This window comes from Dermacentor albipictus, chromosome 1 (genome assembly GCF_038994185.2).
Source record: "Dermacentor albipictus isolate Rhodes 1998 colony chromosome 1, USDA_Dalb.pri_finalv2, whole genome shotgun sequence".
Taxonomy (NCBI): domain Eukaryota; kingdom Metazoa; phylum Arthropoda; class Arachnida; order Ixodida; family Ixodidae; genus Dermacentor; species Dermacentor albipictus.
This window is the reverse complement of record NC_091821.1, coordinates 385,599,253-385,627,197: the sequence shown is the minus strand read 5'-3', so window position 1 is coordinate 385,627,197 and position 27,945 is coordinate 385,599,253. Positions and strand designations below refer to the sequence as shown.

At 46.3% G+C, this 27,945-nt stretch overlaps 1 protein-coding gene across 2 annotated transcripts in view; it reads right to left on the bottom strand.

The window, feature by feature from the left end:
- The window catches only part of LOC135902408 (sodium/potassium/calcium exchanger 5-like), a 52,400-nt gene that overhangs the window by 6,256 nt on the left and 18,199 nt on the right, over positions 1 to 27,945 (bottom strand). For both annotated transcript variants that reach the window (XM_065432429.2, XM_065432428.2), the window contains exons 2-8: positions 14,215 to 14,407; positions 10,831 to 11,169; positions 8,052 to 8,135; positions 5,328 to 5,434; positions 4,201 to 4,301; positions 2,233 to 2,323; positions 1 to 249 (exon numbers count right to left, since the gene is read on the bottom strand). The exon at positions 1 to 249 is cut by the window's left edge and continues 79 nt beyond it. In XM_065432429.2, coding sequence (XP_065288501.1) covers positions 1 to 249; positions 2,233 to 2,323; positions 4,201 to 4,301; positions 5,328 to 5,434; positions 8,052 to 8,135; positions 10,831 to 11,169; positions 14,215 to 14,395 — 1,152 coding nt within the window. In that variant the 5' untranslated portion in view covers positions 14,396 to 14,407. The remainder of the gene's footprint in view (positions 250 to 2,232; positions 2,324 to 4,200; positions 4,302 to 5,327; positions 5,435 to 8,051; positions 8,136 to 10,830; positions 11,170 to 14,214; positions 14,408 to 27,945) is intronic.

The window sequence follows — 27,945 nt, the reverse complement described above, 5'->3', positions numbered from 1 at the left end:
GTCGTAGCCCTTCTCGGTGGCTACCCCGACTCTCGCCTGGCTACCACTCCTCGCTTTGACCACCGAGACAGCAGCAGCGGGCTCGAGCGGAGAGTGCGAGGCGTGGTTGGCGGACGACAGAAGGGGCGCCGCCACCTCGCTCACTGCAGGGGCGCTGGCGGCTGCGGCCGGTGGCGCTGCGGATTTGCTTTTTTCCGGTCGGGGCCCCGCCGGCTTCTCGGACTTGATGTACGCCACAAACTCGTCCACCTGCGGTCATGAGCAATGGAGACTGTGTACGATAGCACAGCGAACCGCACCATATATAACAAAAGCCTTTCTTCTGCCAGGAGAGAGAAAGAGAGAGAGAGAGATGAATGTAAACACAAGACGAGTAAGTTAACCAGATGGTATTTCTGGTTTGCTACCCTGTGCTAGGGAAGGGGAAAAGATAGTGCGAAATATTAGAGAAAAGAAAGAAAGAAAGAAAGAAAGAAAGAAAGAAAGAAAGAAAGAAAGAAAGAAAGAAAGAAAGAAAGAAAGAAAGAAAGAAAGAAAGAAAGAAAGAAAGAAAGAAAGAAAGAAAGAAAGAAAGAAAGAAAGAAAGGAGGAATTAACAATATAGGACTATAAGAGTAGGCACTGTCAAAGCAGTTCGTCAAGTCACCGCCCTGTCGCATACAGTGTCAGTGTCGCCTACACACACCGTTACACAGTGCGCTATGTCACCCGGTCACAATTTGTCGCGATCGAAAACCGGTAGATTTACGCAGCAGCGTCTATAATAGCCGTCCACGACGGTATCCGCGTGCAAGGTTGTGTCGCGCAATTTTTGTTTCCGAGCATGGGCGTTTGCCCAGCTCGTTTATAACGTGGAGAGCGCTCCTCTTTGCTAGTTCAAAACGAGGGCACTAGCAAAGAAGGTGTGCGATCATTTTCCTGCTCAATCGGAAGTCACACAAGGAGCCGTTCACATTTCCTTGCGGTCTCACTATGCTGTTTGTGCACATAAGGGAAGTAGAATTAATTATTTCTGGGCCATTTGTCACGAATATAATTCAGAGCCAAAACAGGCGAAAACAGAATAGATGACGAAGACGCCAGCGCCATGCAAATAAAGTTCAGCCGTAAGCCATCACACAGGCACTTATCTTTCCTGCATCCTGGGATTACGCATAGCGTAAGTATGCTATGGCACCTTCTACCGCTTCTTCAATGCGTATTTTCCCGGCCTGAAGTGCTGCCGTCAAACTTTGAATTTCATGTTATGGAACACCGTGATGCGCGCACCCGGAAATGCAACGTGCACTTACTGCGCGCTAGGTGCGCCTGCGCAGATGGTATTTTGCTGGTCCGCATCGTGCTGTTCTGAAGGTCTGTAATTGCTGATTACAAATGAAGGTATTATAAGGCTAGCAAGCAACTGCGTGACCGGCAAGAAAGTGCAACGCGAATGAATTCATAAACCAAAACAAGCGAGGCAACACGGATGCCGCAAAAAGACATTTCGTTTTTTTTTTCTTCTCTTAAGGTTTTGCTTAATTAAGATGGAAGAGACCACTTTAGTATTTTACGGTTTGACTCATAGGCCAAATATTAAGACCTCCATTGAGAACATGTATGAGGTCGTTTGGTAGCTTATAAGTCATCTTACACGAGCTTTGGTATGTTAACATAACAGACCACGACTGTCGTACAGCTAAGAAAGAAATTGCATTCGCTCCGTAACAGGTTTATAACGCGGTTCACACAGCCTGTTTCAACACAATTTATCCTTTGTGAATTTCCAAACAGCATCAGAATTCAGTATTCACAATCATGACGACCTAATTAACCGGAACCTTACTGTGATTGTCGGACCTACTGTATCATGCCAGTCGGGAGACTACATGTATTTGCAAACCCTACAGAAGCGCCACTGGTTAAACAATCAGTTACTTTCCCTCATACGTGTGCAAAAACATCTTTCGCGCGGAATACCGTAAAGCAGCTTATCACGCAGCAAAACCTCAATACAAGAGTGCGTATGCAACGTTTACGCAACTCTCATCGCAGCATGCTCACATACAACGGTCACATACAGCGGTCACCGTCGTTCCTGCGCTGTACGTTACGCACACAACGAAGGAATGTTACGACGGCGCTTCAAAATCTGACATGCTGCCTCGCGCACAAAGTTCGAGCGATAAAATTGCCATCATTATGCTAAGTTACAAGATCGATAAGGCCACGCAATGACAGGATTATCCCTACCTGAGCGATGGCCAGGCTTTTGAGCTGTGGGTTGTAATGCATCACCAGAATGTACACGCCGAAGAGCAGCAGCAGAGATGCAGCCTCATACCTGCACCATGGGTATAAACACACAAGCACTCGTGTATTTCATGCAAAAGTATAAATGGCGCAATTTTGGCCTGTCTTGTACCAATTACCAATGAGCAGCCACATTGATTGATTGATTGATTGATTGATTGATTGATTGATTGATTGATTGATTGATTGATTGATTGATTGATTGATTGATTGATTGATTGATTGATTGATTGAAAACAGCAAGCAGCAGCTGTGCAGTGAGACGCCTCCAGAATAAATTTGCCACTCCCTGGGGTTCTTCACCGTGCGCCTAAAAAATTTGGAGGATGCTTAAGTTTCGCATTTAAGAGTGGAACGCGATAGCATTCAAAGATCACTGACTGCTTCTCAAGCTTCCCCGCAACTGTATCCTATGCAACTTTTATGTTTGGAAAACGCTGGCAGCGGACTCTATGCACGAAGGCGAGCTCTCCGGTAGAAACGCAAGAACGCGGCCTCTTGTGTGGGCCGAGAATGCGCGGAGGCGAGCGCCATCTGGGTGGTGTTGCAAGGAACCGGCGTACCGGTGTATGAATGGTAGAAACGCTGGAAACGGGCTTTGTGTTTGAGTTTCCGCATAAGAGAATTATGTTTTCTCGTTTATTCAAATTACAATCCAACGCTATAATGTATGTATCATGTCTGTAGGTTGTGTGTAAGTCGTACATTAAAATTTTTCTCACAAATTTTACTACGAGAAATTCAATTATTTCAGTAACGCCTCTGCACTACACGGGGGGCTTGCGTGGTTCGGGATGCGTGGTTCGGAATGATCTTTCGCTCACAAGATGGTCGACGCTAGACGTGGGACGCCGACGCTGGATTTTCTGCGACAGGGGGCCCTTAACGCTATCGCGTTAGCACAAGCACTCAAGCGCTTGTGCATTGTTTCCACAACTGAATGTGGCTGCCGTAGCGGGCCTGGAATCGAACGCATATCTCCATGCTCAGCCGTAGAGCACCATATATCGCCTGACCGCACTACGGCGTGTGCAGGCATAGCTCTTTGCACAGGCGTCAATGCAACAAAGTAAGCCCAGCGACAGCGATGCCTGGTGGTGGGCAAAGGTTTAGTTTTCTTCTTTGTGTGACGAAGGGGAAACTAAGGATGAGTGAGTGGCATCACGACAACGACAGCGCAGCGGAAAGGACAGACGAAACCATTTTCAAGCTCTTAATCGCAGCAACGTAGGCTGACATACGAGAAAAGCCAAATAGAAGTACAGTGATCTGCTTCTGAAAGCAGAGCAGGAAGATAAATACAGGGATCATATTGACGGTGCATTACTGCTTTTATTTTTATTTTTTCCATCCTCGTCACCATATCAAAGAGGTCATGCAACGACTCTCGCACGCACAGTTGTCCTCATTAGCCTGCACTCGCATTCCTTCTCTTCTATATGAAGCGACCGATCGGGCTCGGACAAGATGCAGCGCGGGCTACAGTTGAGGCCATGAATGCGATCATAAGACGCATTTTTATCTTTCTTCTCAATCAACACTACGCCCGGGAACATGCATTGCTCTTTCGTTCCATGAAATCTGACAGCCGTGTTCACTATCTTCAGCGGCGTAATTCCTCGCGTCTGGATGAAAATATGTGCACGACACGTTACGAAATTCTATCAAACGCAGAAAAGGGCGCACAAGGGTCTTGTATAGCTCTTCTTTTTTTTTTTTACGACTCTGACAGCGAAAGCTGCCGACTGCTTCAAGGTATACGTAACACGCGTTTGTGGCAAGATTCCAAGCTGCCGACTACGTGGTATTCGACGTTTTCTGTTGATGCAGCTACCATGGCGTGTGCCTTTAAACAAAGCGTCAGAGGCGGCTCAAAACTTGACTATAAAGCGCTGTGTCATGACATACCATTGGACGGTGCTGTCAGAGATGCTGGCTGCGAGCACGCTGACGCTGGCCACGTACAGCAGGCAGTCCCGCACGATTGGGTACCACTCAAGCTGCGCTGTCTGCAAACAGGTTAACATTATGATCATTATTAGCAATGGCTGTTGTCCTAATGGCGGTAATATCAGTACTGGCAGAATCATAGACCAGGTAGGTATTTATGGCCCAGCCTTCATATATGTTCTGTCACTATATCAGTTAAGATTATATATATATTGGCCATGAATTCGTGTAGGAGAAACAACATTTTTAGTATCACATTGTGTGCGCCAAGGAAAGCGAAACGCAGCAAAGAGGTAATGGAAATGTAGGCTTGCTGGCTTGTATATAGCGCAGACGGGACGACCACAAAAAAAAAAAGCACAAGACGACGCACCTGTCCTTCTTTTTGTAGTCTTTCTCCGTCCACGCTGTACAACCCGAAGCAGGACAGAGATAAGTGGAGATCACTGGAAGATACCTTCGCTGTGTGGTGTACTTAAATAGGCTGTGTCGTCCTTACAAAATACCGAAGAAGAAAATGTGACCTCAGTTTTCTCGGACGAATGCCTCGTGCGAGACGGCTCGCGCAGATACACGTACGCACATGAAACACAAGTTTGAACGCCCATTTGTGTTGTACGTATAAGGCTTGTAGGCTACTGTCGTCCGCTTCGCGAGGTCACGGCCGCCTCGAAGGTCGTCCATATATATGAACTGCGAACAAGCGCTACGTCAAGGTGACCCCCCCTTAGCGTCCATTCCATGTCTTCTTTGCTGTGAACAATGATGAACAGGGAGCAATTTGTTTACCGGAACGCTGTCGCCAGACATGAACGCTCCTCATACCGAGAGCGGTTAGCGAGAGAAATGATGTGTTTCGAGCACGGTCTCCGCGTACGTACGCAGTGGAGTTTGATGGCCTGTGTCGCCAGAGACCGCTGCTGCGCCGCACGCGTGCGAGTTCTTTTTTTTTTTCGAAGAGCGAAGGAAGGAACACGAACCCCATCTGTTTCATACCGCGCTGAGGCGAGACGTAGTTATCCGAGTGCACGCTACTCACACAAAGAGATGGTGGCATTCGCCAAAGGCAGACGGGGCCGACTCACCGTGTGGAGCAAATAGATGCCGGCCACGCTGGTGACTCCGAGGATGTTGAACACGGCCGAGCCTACAATGGCGCCGACGCCGATGTCTCCCTCCGTGACAAAGGAACCTGCGTCATTAATTTTGCCGTATACGTTCGCGGCCCCCGAAGCTAAAGAGACAACGCTGTTGCCCAAGCCGTCGGTCGCTTTCGGACACGTGTATCGTGCAAACATGTAACCCTTTTTACGATCGCGAAAGAAAAAGAAAATATGTCAGAGGAGGCATTGCTCCTAGTGCGTCAGAAGAACCGGCGAAAATTAATGAGTCCGCGTAGCCTTTCACGTTTTTCTTCTGGACTGTTTCGATCTGTCAAGTTTCGTTCCGGATTGACAGCCTCCTTACGCCCACCCTCGCACTTCCTTCGACCATGACGATTAGAGTACACGGCGTTCTTTCGTCGCCACGCCCAACAAGAGGCGCTACAGACCCTCTCAGCTAGTGACCGCGACCGTATAATCACGCCTCTCTTGACGACATGTGGGCTGCGCACGTTGTCTGAATTGCGCTATATGTGGACGAGCTTGAAATCGTTGTTTTCGCGGAATTGGTTGTAAAATTTTCTGTCACGTTTGAACCACTTGTCCGCTATGTGTTTTGCCTCGTCCTTCTGGTGTCATCGTCACGCAACATGCCCCTCTTTCTGTTCCCCCAATGCACAGTAGCTGGCTAGAAGAACGTTCCTCAGGCCAGTCTATCTGTCTTTCTTATCAGTGAACGTTTTTTGTCTCTCCTTCGGTCGCGTGTCGCGGATTTCTTTAACGATTGCCGGTGACCCGAGCTTCTCCCAAAACCTGGCACTTCGATGCATAGTCTCGTATTCATGGTTCTTCTCGCACGGGAAAGTTTTCAGATGACCTGAACTTGAACATTCATTTGGGTTCGCAGTTCTCGTCAGAAACGAAAAGAGTAACTTGCAGGCTGCCGTTTTTGCTTACAATAATGTAACGTTGTGATGAGATCGTGACGAATTTATGGTGGTTTTTAATCTGCAAGCTTTAATCAATTTGGGCATTGTCAAAATGTGTGTGTATAGGCGCACAAAATTATTTTTTTTTTAACGACCCGGATTTTTAAGTACGCTTCTTGTACCAAATGCTCCACTTGTTTCAGCCTGTTTTGTTATTGCATAAGCCATTTACTTGGGTTTCTTCTAGAGGACATGAACATTTGAATTTTCTGGACTGCTAAGGAAGATTTACCTTTCTGTATTTACGTTGCGTCGGTGTATGAGAACTTTAGCGCTGTTGTCACTATATCCGTGTTCTTTTATTTGTGTGAAACTCTGCATCGCTTGGAACCCGTCTGTGAATTATGAGAAGGTGTGTGTGTGTGTGTGTGTGTGTGTGTGTGTGTGTGTGTGTGTGTGTGTGTGTGTGGTGAATTATGAGAAGGTGTGTGTGGTGTGTGTGTGTGTGTGTGGTGTGTGTGTGTGTGTGTGTGTGTGTTGTGTGTGTGTGTGTGTGTGTGTGTGTGTGTGTGTGTGTGTGTGTGTGTGTGTGTGTGTGTGTGTGGTGTGTGTGTGTGTGTGTGTGTGTGTGTGTGTGTGTGTGTGTGTGTGTGTGTGTGTGTGTGTGTGTGTTGTGTGTGTGTGTGTGTGTGTGTGTGTGTGTGTGTGTGTGTGTGTGTGTGTGTGTGTGTGTGTGTGTGTGTGTGTGTGTGTGTGTTGTGTGTGTGTGTGTGTGGTGTGTGTGTGTGTGTGTGTGTGTGTGTGTGTGTGTGTGTGTGTGTGTGTGTGTGGTGTGTGTGTGGTGTGTGTGTGTGTGTGTGTGTGTGTGTGTGTGTGTGTGTGTGTGGTGTGGTGTGTGTGTGTGTGGTGGTGTGGTGGTGTGGTGTTGTGTGTGTGTGGTGTGTGTGTGTGTGTGTGTGTGTGTGTGTGTGTGTGTGTGTGTGTGTGTGTGTGTGTGTGTGTGTGTGTGTGTGTGTGTTGTGTGTGGTGTGTGAGTGTGGTGGGTGTGTGTTGTGTGTTGTGTGTGTGTGTCGTGTGTGTGAGGTGTGTGTGTGTGTGTGTGGTGTGTGTGTGGGGTGGTGTGTGGGGGTGGTGTGTGTGTGTGGGTGTTGTAGTTTGTTGTGTGAGTTGAGATTTTAAGTTGTATTATATGTTGATGGTTGGGGTTTTTGGGGGTTAATGATAAATAGAATAGATAATGTAAAAGATTCGTTATTGTGTTTTTTGATTGAGAGATTGGGGTGTTAGGTGATGTATAAAGTTAGAAGGAATGGTTACAAAGATTTAGTTTTATGATGATAGTTTGGCTATAATCCTGGAACTTCATTCCTGGCTGCCGTTTCTATGGTTAAGAATTATCGTGATGTAAATGGACTACTGATTTTTTAGTCACTTAAGAAGGCTTTTAAATCCAATAAACGGCAGCAGTAAAAAGCAAGAAATCCATCATTATTTCATTTCAGAAACTGAGTGAGTGGGCGCAAAAGATACAGGCGCTTGATTTGCGTATTACTCATGCAGTACACCTCGCAGTAACTTCAATATATCAATCTCGAGAACGGCTATTGAAATCTGAGCACAAGCAGCGATGTAAGTTGCGTTCCATATTTTGACAAGAAGTCCACGGGTGACCCAAGAAATTGGCGCTTTTATGTCAAATAAACGACTAAAAACATTGTTTACTTTCTTTTTCAACACTTCACCCTCATTTTATTGGAATATGTGCATGCATTCTCACCAATAATGGCAGAGTACAACTCAGGCGACGAAGTGCCCACAGCCATTACCGTAGCACCGGCGACGTCGGATGATATCTTCAACGCTGTAAGATAAGAAAAGAGTAACGACACAGCGAGAGGATTAGTAAGTTCCCATACCACCACGTCTCAGCAGTAGCCTGCGCAGGATCGTTGCTCTGTGTGTATCATTCCGCTGTCAAGCTCAACTTAAAGTCGGCGGAAGCTTTTCAGGTGACACTCGTATTGTTTCATTGCAGTCCTGCCTATGTTTTGCATAAAGCTTCAGGATGAAGTCGCCTTTGCTATTTGGTATCGTGTACATTTTTTACCTGCATTTTATGTTCGTGCAGCGTTCAGAGCTTTCGCTATGGCGTCGTGGAGCGCCGGTCACAGCTTGCTAAACGACCGCTTCTTCATAACATTACTTGCAGAGACTGCATGTCATTTTACTGCAGACAAACGCAACCCCATGCTAGGCCATGAAGGATTGCTTGGTGGCCTCATTGAGCACGTTATTCAATAGCTTGTCACCGTGTCAGCGAACTACATCGAGGACACTTAGCTTCTAAAGAGAGAGAGAGAGCAAAGACAGGAAAGGTTGGGAGATCAACCAGACGAGCATCCGGTTTGCTCCTAAGTGTTGTCAATTTTTATTTACACTTATTGTGACTAGCCTCATTGCATGCTCGGGAACTTTTATCGTGTCGTACATATGCGTACTAATAAAAGGCGATCACTACTACATATATTAACATTTACCAGGTACCTTCGATGATAAAAATGCTGCCAAATAACATATTTGCGCAGGTTCTAAGCCTGTGTAGGAACCATGAGAAAGGGAAGCTTTCGGCGTGTTTTCGCGGACGTTGTTTTGTGACGCTGAGGACAGACGCAGCAAGGCAGCTTCGACTCATGGCACGCAGTCTCTCACTTACCGAGTGGAACTCGCCAAACTTAAGACTTACAAGACTGCGTCGATTAAACCCTCACTGCAACTCGGACCTCCATTCGGATTTCCTCAACGTCAAGCTAAGCTTCTCTGTCGCCTTTGGTTAGGAGTTGCCTTCACAAAGGCATACTCTACATTAATTTGAGTGACCGACAATGCAGCATGCGAGGTCTGCGGCACCGAAGTAAATATCGGCCATCCGCTGTGCCATTGTCCACGATATGCCCCAGAAAGACAATAACTTGCTAACGCTCTCCAAAAACTGGACAATCGGGCGCTTTCCGTGCAGGTACTGCTGAAAAACCACCCACATCGCTCATCGGCCTATAAAGCGGTGAAGGCACTTTTGTGCTTCTTGAGGATGACGGACTTGTGTGAACGTCGGTGTCTATTAGTGCAATTACTATAGACCAGATGCGTCAGCGAACTCACCACTAATTTCCTTCTTACCTTCCCTTCTCTCTCTCCCCGTCATCTTTGTTTTCCCCTTTCCCGTTCCCCCGGTGTAGAGTAGCCAACCGGACGTTATTTCGGTTAACCTCCCTGCCTTCTGCTTTTCTCTTTCCTTCCTTCCTGATGCCCGACGTTGTTTGTAGCATATAGAGCTGATGTTCTCTTCCGACTTTCCGCTTCTTCGGAGGTCTGGCCAAGCATCTCTGGCGGTCTCGTCTCACCACCACACGGATTTAAACCACAAGTTTGCCCGTAAACACCTCTATGTGAGGCTTTGCTTGGCGTGATTGACGTGTTGGTGCTACAGTCTATTACGTTTTACTCAACATTTTGCGCGATCTATGCAGAGTGTGCGCTGGGCGCGCTGTGCTCATGAAGCGCCAGACCTCCATGTAGCAGTGTCGCTTCGCGTAATTAATGCACACTTGCTCGTTTATGCGTTGTGTGCGCTGTGCTCGAGATGCTCCAGACAACTACCAAGGAAACCAAACGACTGTTCTTTTATTATTATTATATGGTATTTAGGAGATGTTGTCGCCTTTAACAGGCGCCGGCTACTCCTTTTCAGATAGGAATTTAAAAAAAAAGAAGGATAAATCATAACAAAAGTTGTCAAACCATAACACAAATGCCATTAACATAAGTACAGCAAACGACGGTAGAGCATATGAAGGAAGCTTCGCTTTGAAAAGGGAAGTGGGATTAAGAAAAATGAGCACAATCGCCTGTCATTCATTCATCACATTTGATTCTATCCTGTCTAGAAATCCGAAACGTGGAAGGTTTTAGAGTAGTGTGGCTATGACTGGCCAATGCGCGGTGGTTGTAATACCAGCTCGCGCACTGAGCAAGGTAGTCTCACAAACGCGTCAAATGTTCTACAAATACATTTATCTGGCGTGTAACGGCGGCAAAATGTTTCCATAATAATAGATCATATTTTTTTTAGTACGGTCATGGGCTACAGAGCGAAACTAGCATAGTGCGTATGACAATCAATTGCTGTGAAAATTCCGGTGACAATAGCTCCCAAGCTCTCTAATTCTATCAAGCCTTGGGTATAAGCGTCTGAATCACATCTGCCGCGGCCGCTCGATCAGAATGCAGACCTTGTTATTTCTGGTCGAATAACCGTGTATTTACATTCTGTCGCGATGGATTATACGTAAAGTTGCACTACTAATTGGCTCGTACTACCGATAGCGCATTCGATAAAATATAACTTAAGCACCTTCATTCAAGCTTTGGGCACAGACGGAGTGTCGCGACTTCTCGGAAAGCTCACCGCTATCCAGAAGCGATCTCTCGAAAATATCGCCAATACGAGGCTCGTACGAAATAACTCAGTTTCCCGTTTAAGGATGGTGCACACCCACCATCGGACAGCCGCTCCAGGCAGGGCACAAAGTACTCGTCGCACACGATGGCCAGCATGCAGCAAAGGTAGGCGAGCACCAGGAAGTGCACGGCCAGCCATCCTTGGAGCCGCTGTTCCTGGGTGAACGGGTCCCGCGGGAACTCGTCGATGGACGGCGGCACGCACGGCAACGTCGACAGAGTGGCGGCGAGCTGCTGCTGGTGCTGCCACGAGAACGACGACGAGGCATTTCCGGCTCCTTCCTCCTCCTGCTGCGATGGCTGCGGCCGGAGGAGCCTGTCCGCATCCTCGTAGGGAACCGTAACCGTCGCATTCGACAAGGAACCCGCCGGCTTGCCTTGAGAGGGTGAGGTGTCGCGTAAGCAAGATGTAAAGGCCAAGTCAAATTGCAAGTGCGTTTGATATTTCTATAGTTGACGAGCAATCCTAGGCAGGCATCATTCACTTAAACCTCCACTTCTTGCATATCGAAGGGCTGAGCATCTACACTCCCAAAAAAGTTTACCCCCTTTGGGTTGTATTTTGTTCGACAACAATAAACGCAATCTCTCTTGCCCGAAATTCCTTTCTTTAACGCTGCGAGCTCGGTACTTCCTAGTCACGAACGTCTTGCGCGTAAACAGCTTGACACAGCATTCTCAACAGCAAAGTAGCGAGCGCCGAGTTTTCAAGAAAGGAAACGCAAGCAAGGCAGATTACCATTATTGTTGTAGGACAAGATAAGCTCCAAAGCGTGTAAACTGGGGTTGAAGACCGGGCAATTTGGTATTGAATTCAAAACTGGTACAGCGCAACATAGAAAGAAAAAAACAAGCCGAGCCGGCCAGATGAAAGTACAGAGCGCTCTGTGCTTTCATCTGGCCGGCTCGGTTTGTTTCTTCCTTTCTATGTGGCGCTGTACCAATTTAGAAAACGTGTAAACTTTTTAAGAGTGTAGTTGTAAACTTTTCAACGGGTGGAGTTTTGTGATGCCACTCTTTCGCTAGGAGCATCCACCTTCCTGAAGTGTTGTGATTTAAAGAAGGTGAAAGGATTCACTTGTCAGCAGCCTGGATGAGTATAAGACGTTTGTAGCATTGGTGGAAAAATAGCAAGGACGATATTGACAGAACCGGAGTCATTGCAAGCGCAGGTATATAACGGTACAATATAGTGACATAGGTTTTAAATACGAATGTTACATTCGAGATCAGATATACAAAAGACTTCATAATGATAGATGCAGTAAAGCCTCATTAAATCAAGCTCCAGGTACTATTTGTTCCGCCCTGTTTCAAAGGAGATGGAAATAAATATCACCATCTTCGTCGTCTCATCTTTCAAATTACTTCAACAACATATCATTTCCATCGCATCTAAAAACAAAGTTGTGTCTATAAAATCTTATTCCACGCAATCTTCTTCTTGTGTGTTCTTACATCTCCTGCGGCATTTTCAGAGGCAAAAAAAAGTAACACTACTATCCGACAGGCAAAACATTGATTGCGAAAGCAAATTATTAAAACATTATACCAAGTAAGGTAAGTCGTTTTGTCAGATTCACGAACTGCTGTAAGCCTTCCCTTACTAACTTAAGAAGCACGTTGTCACGCGTATACAGGCAAACGAGAACACATCTCACTCGATGACTGTGGACACTCGCTATCAGAACGCTGGCCTGATGAGCGGTAGCAGCGGCGAGCGTGCTGCCTCTCGCTTCAACGCGAACTAGGCGCGCGGGAACACAGTGCACACGAAGCCATCAGCTGTCTCAGGTCGGCTAGCCTTCGAACCCAGCGCAGATAGGACGCGCGCGTCCGCGCTCAGCCACCGCAGCTGGAGTAGAAGCACAGAAGCCCACTAACCTGCCTGCTTATCTAGCACGCGCACATCTCCTCCCACGCCTGCTTGCGCGCGTGAAAAGACGGCGCGCATTCTCCTCGCCTTCCTCCCTTGAGAGCACGAGAAGACACCGCCGCATCAAGCCACAGTCGTACTCGATCCCCCCCCCCCCCCAACGCTTTCGCTCGCACCTACAGCACACTGCGCGCTGCCGCGACGTTATCGCACTTTGACTTTAAGCGGAAGATCACGACGACGGTGGAAATTCGCCAGTAATGTCCATAATTGCTATCGTGATAAAAGGTTAATAAATTGCTAAATGACCATTATAAACGTCATAGCATAACACGTGTGTGCTGCTAGAAGGCTCAAATCACCGTCATGATACAGGTTTGCGCGTGCAAAAAGACAATCCGACGTCACATTTGCGCCCTCATTGATACCTGTACACTAAAGACAGCTGTGCTCAGCATGTGTGATCCGCCAGATGTGCGCAGCAAATTCAACAACAGACTGCTATTTAAAGCACAGTTGGGCTGCAGCGCGACACAACTGCGATAAAAGAGACAAAACAAAAAATACATCAAAGGGCGCTAAGCTACCCAACCGTACTAACTCGCTCACCTTTTACTCATTCTGCTATGTAAAGGTCATGAATTGTGCGCGGGTGTAAGCAGACAGAAGGTCAAAGTATACGAATGACCAGCTTCAATTCGCCAAAGCTTCGTGTCTTGCACAGCCCCTCAGTGACTGTGCAGTGGCCGTCCTCAATGTATCTCACACTCGCAATATTCATTCTTGCGCTCTAATTATTATTTCCTTTCATTTAGGTTGTAAACTATTGGAGTTAGCGTCTCTATTTGTCTACATAACACAATAGCTATCCTGCTTTCATTAACTTAAGGTTATTATCGTATACTCAACAAGGTCGTAATACAAGACAGATGGCTATAACTCGATCAGCTTCTCAATAAAGAATGCAACTGACATCCAGGGACATAAAGGCCCAATTCTCTACTACGTACAGAAGTAACATGGACCTTCATGTCGCCTGAGACAAAAGTATTTCTCTTAGCACATTTTGCGTTCCCTTCTCACTTCGCCCATTTCAGTTTGGAGAACTACACACCATATTGCTCAAGAAATTTCGTAGCCTTTCTTTAGATGGAATAAAATAGTACGAGCGAAATCAAGAGGTGTCTCAGATGCGAGCGGCCGCATTCGATAGATCTTGTTTCGTCTGATTCTCCACCACGTTTGCAAGATAGTTTTCAGGCACTACGGAGCTTAATCGATTCCTTAGTGAGCATGGTCTTGGAGCAGACTATAGTCGCCTGCTTCTTCCTTCTGCCCCCATCACCGCCCATCATGCCCCTATTCCACTTTCCCAGAACAACGTAAAGTTGCGTTGTACTGTTGTCTCTTAACACAACGTTAAGTTACGTTGCATCCCTGCAGCCAGTTCTGGCTGCAGGAATGCATTTCAGGTCGACCTCTTTGCTCCCTTTCCTGTTGGTAAGCATTCTCCTTCCCTCTCTTAACGGCTTCAGTATGCGCGTACCTTTGTACAGGAATGACTGTAGTTCGTCGCCGACAGCCAGATCCGAGTGGTTTTGGGGCCTCCTGGCGGTCGCATGCTCGGTGTGCGCTAGAAGAGCCGTCGTCAGCAAACAGAAAGACCACCCGCAGCCCAGGACTCCACTGACCCAGAGCATGCTCCTACGGCACCGTCCATGGCCCATAACACGATTGCCCTGCGTGTAGAACAGTCGGAAGATATTTCTTGCGACATCACATCCAGTATTTTGCTACTGCTGCACACACCACGTCGCTCTCTTTGTCATCAGTGACGAGGTGATATCGTCATGATAACTGAAATGAATTAAAGAGGAGGACTTCGTAAGTGTGCGATAGTTGAGGCTACATGTTTTCGCTTAAAGGTCAACTGAAACAAAACTGAAATAAAATTTGACTTTGGTGAAATCAGCTATAGATGAGTAGAATGTTGACTGTCTGAACGAGTACGGACGCCAGTCGACATCGTTCCGCATTGCAACTCTTCTTAAACGGCCTTGATGGCACCGATCTCAATCTCGAAGCGATATCCGCGTGCTCCCTTTTCATGCAGTTTCCAATCAAGAATTCTTGTTTCTAGTTAGCCCGGCGTTATTTGACATTTTGTTGTGTTTGTGCAAGGTGGCACAATCGTTCTTTCTCGTTCTTTTTTTTTCTTTTTCTGGTATTTTAGCCCTTTTGTAACCACAGATTTGTATACACGTGCTTTGCGTTTGCTCTCGGGCTGCATTTCTTTGCTGCGTTTTCTTTTTGTCAAGGTCGCCTTGTGTTTTATGTACTTTTATTTACGTGTGACCGCAGCGCTTGCTGTTGCCATGCTTGAGTTTTTTTTTTTATTGCTTTATCATATACTTGTTTCAATACTGTCGAATTGTACACAGGGGGGCCAGGCTTTGTCAAGCTGTTGCTAGCAGCTTTTACCCGACTTCCTCCTTCTCGACTGGAGAAGGCAAAAATATTGATTAATTAATGTGCTACGTAAAGAAATATTATAAAAGCTACAAAACTCGTAGCTCTCAATTTTTTACATATGTTAACGGCATTTAATAGCACCTTAGCAGACTTGACGCGTGCACCAGGTATGTTATCAGATGTGACACGAAATATATCATATCATCTCCAAATTTTCACAGTTTCCACAACGTCCCTCCGCAATTTGTTATTTGCTCATTTCTTGTTATCTTTCTGTATATTCGTTAGAGAATCGCATGTGGATAAACCGGTGACAGAAGCTGCAAACATTTGTAATACGCACAAATCAAATCAATTTGAGGCGTTAAATGTCATAATTTATTTTGTTTCCAACTACGCGCAAGAAACCGTTCACCTGTTCCTCACATCGCCGCTGTTATGACCCCCCCCCCCCCCCTCCACGTGACTCGAACCACGCGAACGCGGATTACACAGTCTCCGGCGAAGGCCCAGTTTCGATTGCACCATTATCATCAGAACGTCATATTTACTGAGCCCCACCAGACTGTGTCTCATCAACAGTGTGCATGTAACACACAGCGCTGTAGTGAGTACTAGTAGGTGCTGAATGGTAACGTGCTTATAAAACTTACACAAGCCGCCTGCGCGGGAATGACGCTGCGGTGCCCCAGCGATATATATTGGCTTTTGAACTTTGCGGCGATCGGTGTCAAGCAGGGAATAATCGCTACCCGAGCGCCTCCAGTCCGCGGCAACTACGCCACTTGCCGGCACAGTGGCTTACTCGTGTTACAGCGATAACACATACGACGTGCTTGCGAAGCTCCTCACAGGCTGCCCACGTTTGCGTCCGTGCGGGAGCACTACACACTGAAGCGCACTTGCCAAAGCTAGCTTCTGTGCCATAAGAGTCACTGTGCTGAGAAGCTCGCTTCTGCGAGTTGTTGATTTGAGTTGAGTTGTTGTAGGCTACTGGTGGGATTAGCCTTGCAGTTGCTGCCGGCAACTGCTCCACCGTAGCGACACTTAAAATAAATAAATCACATAAATCTGTTCATCCCATAGGGAATTAATGGCTTGTGTGAAATACTTACGGGCATCTATATTTATGCGCCAAAGAAGAAAAATATGCTGGCTGCCAGGCATTTACCTCATTACAGGAGACTGTCGTATTTCGGCCGTCCCAGAAATACCCTGTTGCTTAGCATAACCAGCCATCTAAAGACAGCACTAACTATTTGCGCGAGTGCTGGAGTTCAACCCGGTCACATTGCTCTGGACCGTCCATCAAACTGCATATGGAAGGTGAGAGCTCGTTGAGACCAGCCAGCGGCGACACAAGTCGGATAAATTAAAATGGTTTCAGATGTCAATTTACGGAAGAAAAGAAAAGTCATATTTCCGCGCGACGATCCTCTGTATACCGCATTTCCATTCAACCGCCGCTTGACACGTAGCTACTCTTTTATCTACGACGCGTCGTCCAAGGACTCCCAGGACCTCTCAAGATGTGAGGTCAAGGTCTATGGCTGCATTTATGTATTTCTTTGCGCGCTCGTTGCCAGCTTCGCTCCGTGTGCCGCAAGTGATAAGCTGCACTGATTTCGAAAAAAAAGCGCACTGCCGCTGCGCGACGATCGTGCGAGTGGCTTAGGTCATCAAAGGAGTTTATGACAGCGACACGTCAGCACTCGTTGAAAGCGTCAGTGCAATATCTTGTATTAGCATGCACTGGCAACTTGTGCCAGCTTAAATGTGAGTAGTGACAACGGCAACCACTTTGGTGTTGCAAGCCACGCAATATTATTAGGTGAACGAATAAGTTGCTCGTAAGCCAAAGGAGCAAGTTACCGTAAAATAAAATTAACCCGTTTTTGCAAGACAAGCTGTTTCGATAGATTGTCCACTGCGTCAAAGCAATGGAGTAATGTCGTACAGCTAACGTGATCTGCTCTTGCAAGCCGAATACTTCCGAGAAACATGCGTTACGAAGGCGCTTTAATAGATCGATGCTTTTTTGGTCCAAACGAACTAACAAGCAATCGACAAATTATAAATTTCGTGCTAACAGAAGTACTGCACAGCTGTGTATCGGGATACATCCACATAATACCAGACTGACAAGCTGTGTTCTTTATTGAATCCCAAAATAACAGCACTGATAATGACTCATAACACGAGGAAGGTGCGACTGACCAACTTATCGGAACGAGTGGAAAAGATTCGTCGAAAAAGGCAGCCACGCGTAGAAATGTGATATAGCTAACAAAATAAAGGGAAACGAAAGGAAGATATCAAGCAAGCTCACGAATAAGGATATTGCTTTGCTATCTCGTCAGGTGACTTTCGGTTCCAAGCATCTGCATGACTTTCTTTCAGTTAGTAGAGAGTTTTAAAATAGGGGCCCCAATAGTTTGGGGCCCCAAAGAGCTTTGCGGGTGTTAGCGTTCGGGCACGCAGGAGTGAAGAGCTTTAGAATAGGGCTTTGCGTTTGCAGATAGCGTCTTGCGCTGACAGCGCCACTACGGCGTCAAAGAAATGCTATTAGAAATAATTAAATAAAATATGCCATTTTATGATAGGAATAGTAATTTTGACTTGCGTGTACTCGCGTTTAATTACAATTTAGAGATTATTCTATAAGCAACAAACAATTAGTCGCGCTTAGTTTTGAGCAAACCAACTTTACGTGCCTTCACCAGCCAAGCTTAGCAGTGTTAGGCCTAAGAGCCATAAAATCCTCAATCGAATTCGGAATCAGTGGCGTCTAATGAATCCATCTTCATAACACACGCTAGTTGAGAGAAAGCGATAACCGCAGTAACTTCTCCTAGCTTGCAAACTTCACGCATTACCACGAATCGAACCCAGTTTGGTGCTAGGTTAGAGCCGTCGCTTCGATGGGTGCCGCCATGTTTGCTGACGCAAAACTTTTGGGGCCGCTATTTGGGCTCCCGCTAGATCGGTGAAATAGCGTTCCCAACGCAAAACCCAAACGCAGTTTGCGTCTCGCGCATGCGCAGTTGCTTCGACGCTATTTCTTTGGGGCCCCAAAAACGTTTGGGGCCCTATTCTAAAACTCTCTAGTATCACATTATCTTCGCTGTAAGTGTAAACACAGAATTTCTGTTACCTGAGACACTTGAATCCTCTTGCGTGGTCCTAATTTCTTCGCCCGTTGGCTTCCTTTTAACGCGCCGACATCCCACCAAAATATTTAGGACTAACTCAAACGTGGAGGACCAAATCAAATCGCTTGCTGTCTAGCCACGCACGAGATCCAATTTCTGTGCCGGATGCACGAAGCCTGGCTGCTCAAGACAGGCGTTTAGAGGATGCACTGCACCTGCCGATTGGCGTCAGCGGTATAATATACGCCAGGTGGCGCCACCAACTCGAGTAGCGCCTGGTCGCGACCGTTGACTGAGGACGTTAGTCCACTGTTATAGAACTTCGCTTTATAAACAACTAAGCAAAAGCAGGGACCTTCGTCACAAACTCATTTCAACGTCTTTTTCTTTTCAGAGTGCGGGCAAAGGTTGAAACATTTCTTTGCGGACCATCGCAGACCCTTCTGACAATGGTTGCTGCTGTATAGCAGAATAGCTCGACACACGACAGCACGCACATGAGTCGGCGTTTCCAACGAGTGCTCCTGGTGCTTCGCCATAATTCCCCATGTACTGCTCGAGAGCCAGCGTTCCTCCCGCTCAAAAAACACAGCGGAAGCGGCAGCGCATACGCTTTCTACTCACGCGCAACACTCTAGAGAAGAAGTGCCCTCTCCCTCCGACAGAGAGGTCGAGTACTCCGTACCCCTAAACCGATGTGCCACTCACCGGCCATGTTCTCTACGTAATCGTCACTCATCATGCACCTCTTTCTTCCCTCTTTCTTTCCCTCTTCCCCTTCCCCCAATACCGAGTAGCTGGCTAGAGGAATATACCTCAGACCAACCTCTCAGCATTTCGTATCATTAAACTTCTCTCTCTCTCTCTTTCTACGCAATTAAATAACAAACGCTAACATGATGCATGATGTTAAAGCGACTGGTCCATTGAGCATCTGGCATTCATGGAGTGAACGAGCGGGGAAGACCGCGTAGGTCATCGTCACCACGCCGACGTCACTGCGTTGTCCACGTGCCGTCTTGGTCATGCTGCCGTCGATGTTCACGTCGCGTTGTCATGCCGTCTACCAAAATATGTCGACAACAATGTGTAGCTGCCGTCATCAAACATTGTTATTGACATCAGAAGTATGATTCGGAAGTACTTATATTGCGTTCATTTGATTTGAGCGCTTCGCGTAAGACGCTATTCGCTTATCTGGACAATCATCTTGGATGATTTCTGCGACATTTTTCTTTTTTTTTTTGAATAAGACGGATATGTCGACTTGCGTGTGTAAAGCGCCGCAACATCTTCTGTATCGTCGTCGGAGGAAGTGGTTTAGAAGGCCGATAGAACACTGAAATATCTCTTTCCGTGATGGCAGGATTCATTACCACCCATCTTGTTTCTCTTTCTTTCCCTCTTCGCCTTTCTCCAGCGCAGAGTAGCTGGTTATAGAGAAATGCAGTGCCTCAGGCCCGACCTTTCTGCCTTCTTTATAATTAAACTTATCTGTCTCTCTTTCTCTTTCTTTCTTTCTTTCTTTCTTTCTTTCTTTCTTTCTTTCTTTCTTTCTTTCTTTCTTTCTTTCTTTCTTTCTTTCTTCCTTCCTTTTTTTATTTATTTCTTTCTTTCTTTCGCTGTTTAAACACAGGTCAAGCGCTCACTTGTATACTGGTGCCGAATGAGTAACGCAGCTCACTCCTCTTCTTCTTCTTTCTCCTTTTACTCCCTTTACCCCTTTCCCCAGCACAGGGTAGCCAGCCAGTACTTACACTGGCTAACCTCCCTGTCTTTCCTCCTCTTTGTCTCTCTCTCTCTCTCTCTCTGCCGGTGCTGCTGTAAAAAGAACGAAGTGCGGAGATTCTATGACACGAGTCCAGGAGCGCTCAATATGCGATCGGCGTTAACGGCATTCTTGAAACTCACCTCTCACTCCTCATAACCTTCGGCCGTCTTACCGGATACGATGAAACGCCACCCTCATTAACTAAGAGTACGCTTTGTCGAAAAATAAAAACAACTGCGTTTACTTCGTCTTTTTATGGCACATTCCGTTGTTTCTTTTATCACTAGGAATACTGCACGCGAAAAACTGACTTCTAGATGACATCTTCGCGAGAACATTTCACACATCGGGTGCGATTGCGCTCGCGTCAGCGAGCAAAATTAAGAATCACTCTCCACGGCATTACAGATGCGCGCGATCCACCGTGTACTTTAACAATGGAAAAGTGTTGTTCTGAATAGCATTTGCAAATAAATGGATCAATGTACATGCTTCAGAGGGGTTTTCCATAGCTTGGGGGGTTGCATGAATGGTTGTATCGGTTGCTGTGCGCACTCGGATGTTTGTGGCATTTTATTTATTTTATTTATTTATTTTATATATATTTTATTTATTCTATCATCGTCTCTTTGTATCGCACCTTATTCGATGATGCGACAGCCCAAGCACAGCATACTCTGGTTAACCTTTCTGCCACTTCTCGCTCGCAGCGCAAAAGTTCGGCTCTTGTATGCTGAGCCGAGCTGTAGGGCGACGTGTATAAGCTTATCTCGGTAAAATATATAACGTCACTGAGTACAGGTTCCACAGGACTCCAACACGTTGGAACAGATCTGACGTTTCAAACAGCTGGTAGAACCAGTGACAGCGAAAGTTAGATACATCAAACTGAACGTACCGCACGGTCGAAAGCGGCTGGCATACAATTCCGTTACGGCCCCGAGCCTGCTGACGTGCCACCTGAATATTTTCTCTAACGCAGCTGTGCTTGAAACGATTCACACCGCAGATAATGGCAGTGCAGTACTGGAGTTCGCAGCATACCGGTTGCTTGCACCATGTGCTGTCTATATGCCCGCATTTTAAACGGGGTACCTTGAGCTTGAGTGCTCCACTAAAATTAAACAAAACGCGAAGCGGTATATTGACATAGGTCGGGTGTACTTGCCAGCGTAATTGCCATTTACGAAGTGCACTAGACTTCGCTTAAACTGGACTCGAAGGGACAGAAAACAGAGTTCCATTTACGGGAAGTTTCGCTCGTGCGAAGAATGCCGAAATTACGAAAAATTGTTTTATTTAAAGGACGTCTAGTGTTTTAGTTTAACTTTGGTGAAAGAAAAGACGTTATTGTTATTATACTGTGCTTGGAGTATCGCAGCTTCTTTCACACACAAGGTGTTTGTTCATGCGCTCTCGGTTTTTGACTGTCGCCATTACGATGCACAGATGAACGCGGAAACTAGGCAATGCGAACGCTGCGGAGCAAACGCTGATGCCACGACGGCGCAAATGAGTGATATATTGCATTTTTATTTTTATTTATGGTACCCTCAAGGCCCGAAGGCATTACAGAGGGTAGTGGGAAAACGGGAAGTACAACAATGAAGTACGGAAAATAAACAATGCAGCGTGTTAGTAATTCCTAATTATACCATATACTATGTAATATCTTGCCCAATATTTGTAAGTACGACAGACAATGTAAACAAAGCATCTTGATAATTCCTGTTAGTAAAACGTTAACCAGTGTCGTCCTTAGTCGCTTGTAAGTACGGCAAGTAAATGAAATAACATGTTGATAATTCCTAATTATACTATGTTAGCTAATGCCTTACGAAACAGTTTATTGTCGACAATAAATACAATTTCACAGGGAAGGTGGTTCCACTGCCGTGATGATCTGGGAAAAAAAGATTGACTGAAAGTGTTAGTGTTGCCTGTCTCAAGTCCGACCTTATGGCGATGATCGATGCGGCTCGATAGGTAATGAGGCTGAGAAATGATGTTACTGTGTAGGGAGGAATGGTAATAAAATTTGTGAAACAGTGTAAAACGTGCTATTGTTCTACGAGATGCAAGTGATGGAAGAGATAGTTTGTCCTTCATTGATGTTACGCTAGCGGCACGGTTATAATTTGAAAATATGAATCGGACTGAGTTATTTTGGACAAGCTCGAGTGAAGAATTCTTGGATTTTTGGCTTCCCCATTTGAAGTTCTTGTCAACCTAATCCTGTTTTCATACGAAGCATGACAGCCGATGAGGCAGGTGCAGTTTCGGTTTCTGTTTGCTCAGCAAGATTGCATGCATTTCAAAGCTGAAAATGTATGTTGGCAGTACGATCCTCTCACGCAAAAACCACTGCTATACCATACACATCCTGTCATCGTAAACTGGTTAACAGAGCAATCATTCGCGAGTGTTTCTTGAATGCCTTCGACAGGTTGCGTCACTATGCCATAGATGCAAGCTTCGATGCTCGGGTAGACCAACTTAAGGCTTCGAGCTACCAGGGGGCGTTGCTAGTCTCTGTTGCAGAGAAAATTCACAGAGAACGGAAAGTCAGAGACAGCGCATCAAGCAACGGTGACCGAGAGAACGCGGAACAAGTCGCAGTAATGCCGTTCAGACACCGAGTGTCTCACTAACTGAAAAAAAAAAAGATCGGAAAGAACGCAGGTGTTCTAATGGTGCTTTTCGCTCCGCACAAGTTGCCCGTACTTACGAAAAGGAGCAGTCCCGTCAAAAAAAAAAAAAAAACAGGAGGAGGTGTGCAAAGTCAAGCACCGGAACCGCTACGTGGTTTGTCAGAGCGAGGTGGTTTCCAGGATCCCTTTGTCTTGTAGTGCCTGCTACGTTGGCCAAATTAGCAGGTGCCTGTATGTGCTTTCGGGAACATACCAACGACGTACGGAACAAAAAAGATGGTTTTTTGGCCAAGCATTGTAACGCATGAGGCTGTATCCCAGTGTTGGAACTGGTTGGAACACGCCGTGGTAATCTATAAGCACAACGAGGAAGTTAGCCCTCGAGTCACAGTCGAAGCGGCACAAATGAAAGGGGAGGAGTCCGCATGTGTAACTAATTCTTCTGTGTAATAATCTGAAAAGGTACTGACTTTCCGAGAAGGTGTTGGCTCGTGCGATAGGCGTTCGCGGTAATTTCTTTAGTCTATTATTTGAGCTCCTCTTTTCGAGTTAATTTGCTCACCCCACGTGTGCGGCGAAAATGTTGTTTCCACACGTGGCGGTTTTAGCTTCCTTCTACAGCGATCGCTGCTTTTCAGCAACACGTAAAAAATAATAGTTTATACCGCATTCAACTCACTTGGAACTAAGCGCCGTTCCATGTTTCTTGTCGTCCTGTCATCTTTCTGCGATTTTACTTTCACTGGACCCTGTAACCTTAGCGTACATCCTTATAGTTGAATAGACTACGTACATACCGGTGAACTTTTTTGCGCATTAGATACCCTACCCAACTCCGATGTTTCCTCTTATCCTTAAACAGAATATCAGCCACCAGCGTTCTCTAAACTAATCTACAAATCTATTTTCCTGTCCCTTAATACTAGGCCTACAATTATTCATTTAAATCGCTTGTTGGGCTGTTCTTAGCCCTCTCGTTCAAATTTCTCGGTTAGGCTCCATGTTGCAGCCATGCAGTTTAGGAGTGGCGCGTTATAGTGCTTAGACGTAATCCAAGGATGTTGGTTAAGTTCTCTCCATGGCTTGACGGTGTATGTCAAACGTATCCACAAAATCTGAATGAATTGCGTTGGATAAAAAAAAATGGCTGTGGCTTAGGTAAGGTTAAGCCCAGGATGCGAAGCATACTAGCCTTTATTTTAGTTGTTGAACCACTGTTTAGCCTGGTGAACTGCTGTTGCTTGGCTATATTTGGTTCGGCTAGACGAAGAAACAACTCACGCATTACTGCTTCGCCTTCAAGAGTGGAACGCGACAGCGTTCCCGTCGACCCGCCAAGGGGTGTAAGACAATGGGCTACAGGGCAGCGACTACGCGCCCCGCATTGGACGCGGTGAGCGTCGAGCAAAGCAGCGTTCGGCGCGGCAACGAAATGTGCGCCTGAGCAAGAGACGCACGCCTTAGAAACAGCTCGTTTCTAAGGCAACACCGCATTCACTAGAGGCGCTTTTGTACCGCTTTGAAGCATCGTACTCGTGGCTCAGTGGTAGCGACTCCGTCCCACACTCCGGAGACCCTGGTTCGATTCCCACCCAGCCCGTCTTGCAAGAGTTGAGCCAAAGCCACTTCTCCTCTGTCGTGACGTCACGGTGTCACGTGGTTTCAAGGCGACACCGCCGCGCCTGAGGAGCTGGGTTGAGCTCTCGTAATATGCTTCGCATAAAAGCACATCGTACGCACCGTATGCAACAAATGTAGGGAACAAAATGACGCCTATTCGGGCTCATCGATTTTGCTACCTCCTGGCATGAAACATTACACGTAGTGCACTTCTGGCACGAACAATAGCGGCAGGCATTTTTGAGTCCCAGTACTGCAAACGGAAAGCAAAGCAGCGCACAAGGAAGTTCCCCAGTTTTTCCCAGCAAGGGCCACTTGTTGGCTGTCTGTACACGTCGTGGACATCTTACTCAAAGCGACACAGCCGCTCTTTAAAGCCCGGATTAAATTAACTTGAGTTGGCGTAATCCCCCACACAAGGTAACTGTGGATGTTGGCATTCTCCCACTGCATGAAATAGAAAAAAGATAATGGAAGGAGAGATAACATCGCCTAACTGGATCCGCAAGTTGTTGTGAGAGAAACAATATTAGTTAAGTGTTGGTTTAATCTTTTCCAGCTAGGTTCCTTTAACTCGCCTCTAAAGATCAGCAGATGGCTCTTTCTGCAATAATTCTCGTTAATAACGCAATCACAGAGGAATCGAACCCAGAGCGTCGTGTTCGGATCCACAATAACGTAATCGCTGTAGCAACGCTGACGCTCGGCACGTAAATATACGGGTCCATTATTAGTAATGCGGTACCGCATGGCACACTTCTGATCGCGATCAAGCCCGATGCGGATCGCATTTCTCGGTCGCGATTGGTGCTTTTGCGCAGGATGCGCGAGGGAGCCAATTGCGGTCGATAATTTCATTCCGGATCGGGCTCTATAGCGATCGAAAGCGGTCGTGTGACGCCGATATTAAGAGTATATAGGGTGACCGATCAGGACGAACGACGGAGGGATCGTGGGCGCTTCCTCGCAAATAAAGGTTTTGTTCGAGAGAGAAGGGACATAACGGCCGGCAGGTTAACCAGACGCACGTCGGTTTGCTACCTTGCATAGGGAGGAGCATAGAAAGAAAGAAGGGAAAAAAGAGCACCAGTCGCGCCCACACTCGAAGGAGCACACCAAGTCTACACATGGTCACACGAACTTGTCGACTTCAAATACTGCAACAAGGCCTTCATTGCTTTCTGCGATGCGAAAAGCCCTGGTCAAAGAATCTTGGCTTTTGAAAACTGTCTTCAGAGGAAGTTCTAGCTCGGGCACAACTCCAACGTGGCCTATCCAAATACATGAAAGACGCACAAATTTTTTTCTGTGATAACCCCTGCACCGATTTTAATGAAATTTCCTGCATTTTAGAAAGAAAGTTAAATTCTAGTGACTGTTGGAAGCGAGATTTCGATTTAGGGCTTGAATGTTGTTAAACAGATTTTCAATAATTCGAAGGTTTGAAAAAAAAATAGAAGCACGAAGTTTACAAATTAATAGCTCGGCATCAAGAAAAGATATCACGGTTCTGTAAACGGCATCGACTAGATCATTGAAAGCGGACAAATTTGATATGCGAGTTTACATCTTAAGTGAATTTGTTACGTTGTGTACAAGGCTTCCGCAAAAACCGTATTTCCATATTACTATTCTTTTTTTTAGATTCATGCGTAACCTATAAATTTTGTCCGCTTGGGATGTACTATTATATGCAATTCACACTATTGTAATATCATTTTTCATTGCTGAGTTACAGAGTTGTAAACTTGATAGTCTCGTTTTCTGAAAAGTTTCAATTTCTGCCACTTTTTAATAAAAAATTGACAACCTAACTAAAACATTCAAGACCAACAGCCACTTGATTTTAAGTTTTTCTTTTAAGTGCAACAGACCTCGCCAAATTTGGCGCAAGTGGTTGCCGAGAAACACGAATTCTCATTTTACATGTGTTTAGATAGGAGCGCCCGAGCTAAAGCTTCCTCTTAAGTCTAGTTGGCTTAATGCTGTTCGGAGAGCGCGGCGCTAGACGTGAGAACGAGAGCAAAAGCGCAAGAGGTGTACACTATTTTATTCGATGCCGCTGGAGTCACACGTAGGTGTGTCGGAAATACCAATGCGGAACGCGTATGCTTTCGTGAATGCAACCCCAATCCGAAACAAAAAATGTACTATATGCACAGACAGTGTAGTAAATATCAAGCCCCATAAACGAAGGCGTGAGTATACACCACTCCGCAGTGAACATTGTCATCGCAAGATTAACAGATGAGAGGGACAGAAAGCACGCAAAGGACAGTTCAGCACGTTCAACTTGCGGCGCGATGACACTGAGAAGACTCTGAGGGTGGCTAAAAGCACAGAAAAAGATAAGTATGCGAGTGCAAAAGACGTGCCCAGTTGAAAACCACCTCTTTCACCGCAACAACCACCACCACCACCACCACCACCACCACCACCACCACCACCACCATCATCATCATCATCATCATCATCATCATCATCATCATCATCATCATTTCACAAAATTCGAGTAATGCGCTGGAAAAAAATTTCACCGACGGTTACAAACGGAGCGAAGTGTGGCGCGACTGCCTCGCTAATCTGGAGATCGCGAGAGGTAGCGCGTGGATGACGCGTGGGCACGGTTCACAGCGGCCGCCACAGACAGACCACCCAGACGACGCGCGCTACTCTGGCGCCATCTCGTAGCCATAGTCGTCGCACTACACTTTTCTTACGCTTTCGCCATATCCTCCTCCTCCGCTTTCGCCGTAGCGTCTTTCACCGTTCGCTATGTTCGTTCACTCGGTTATGACGACGCCTACGCTCGCCGCAGGAAAAGCTGCGCTCTAAAATTTTCTTGTTGCGCGTTCTTCCTCGTGGCTTCGTAAGTGCAATGGTATTACCCAAAACAGTGTTCGCACGAGAGGACTGACCCCTATATACTTGAATGTAGGACTTTGCTTGCCAAAAGATTGATTGATTCCTTCCTTCCTTCCTTCCTTCCTTCCTTCCTTCCTTCCTTCCTTCCTTCCTTCCTTCGTTCATTCATTCATTCATTCATTCATTCATTCATTCATTTATCATGGCGGTCAAAATCGATCCTCTGCGCAGCCAGCTATAGTGCGTTGTTAAATTTCGTTGGGGCCGACATACAAAAATGTCCGCGTACTTAGATATAGGTGCACGTTAGAGAGCGCCAGGTGGTTAAAGTGAACCTGGAGACCACCACTACGGCACGCCTCATAATCATATCGTGGTCTTGGCACGTAAAAAAACCATCTTTCCTTTAGTTTTCTTTTTTTTTTACCCCCCGAAACAGAGGAAGGCAAAATTCTACGAGCTTTTCCATGGCGCACGCAAACTAGCGAAAGGCAGCACGCTAATCATCCTAGGAGACTTTAACGCCATGGACAAAAGCTGGGGATACCATACAGCAAACCCAAAAGGCAAAACGCAAGCGGAGGCAGCAGAGAACACCGACTGCAACCTTCTCACAGACCCAGACACTCCAACCAGAATCGGAAACAGCGTTAGTACCGACACCTGCCCCGACCTCACGTTAATACGAGGAGCGGAACAAGCAGTTTGGGAGAACCTGTTCGAGAACCTAGGTAATGACCACTACA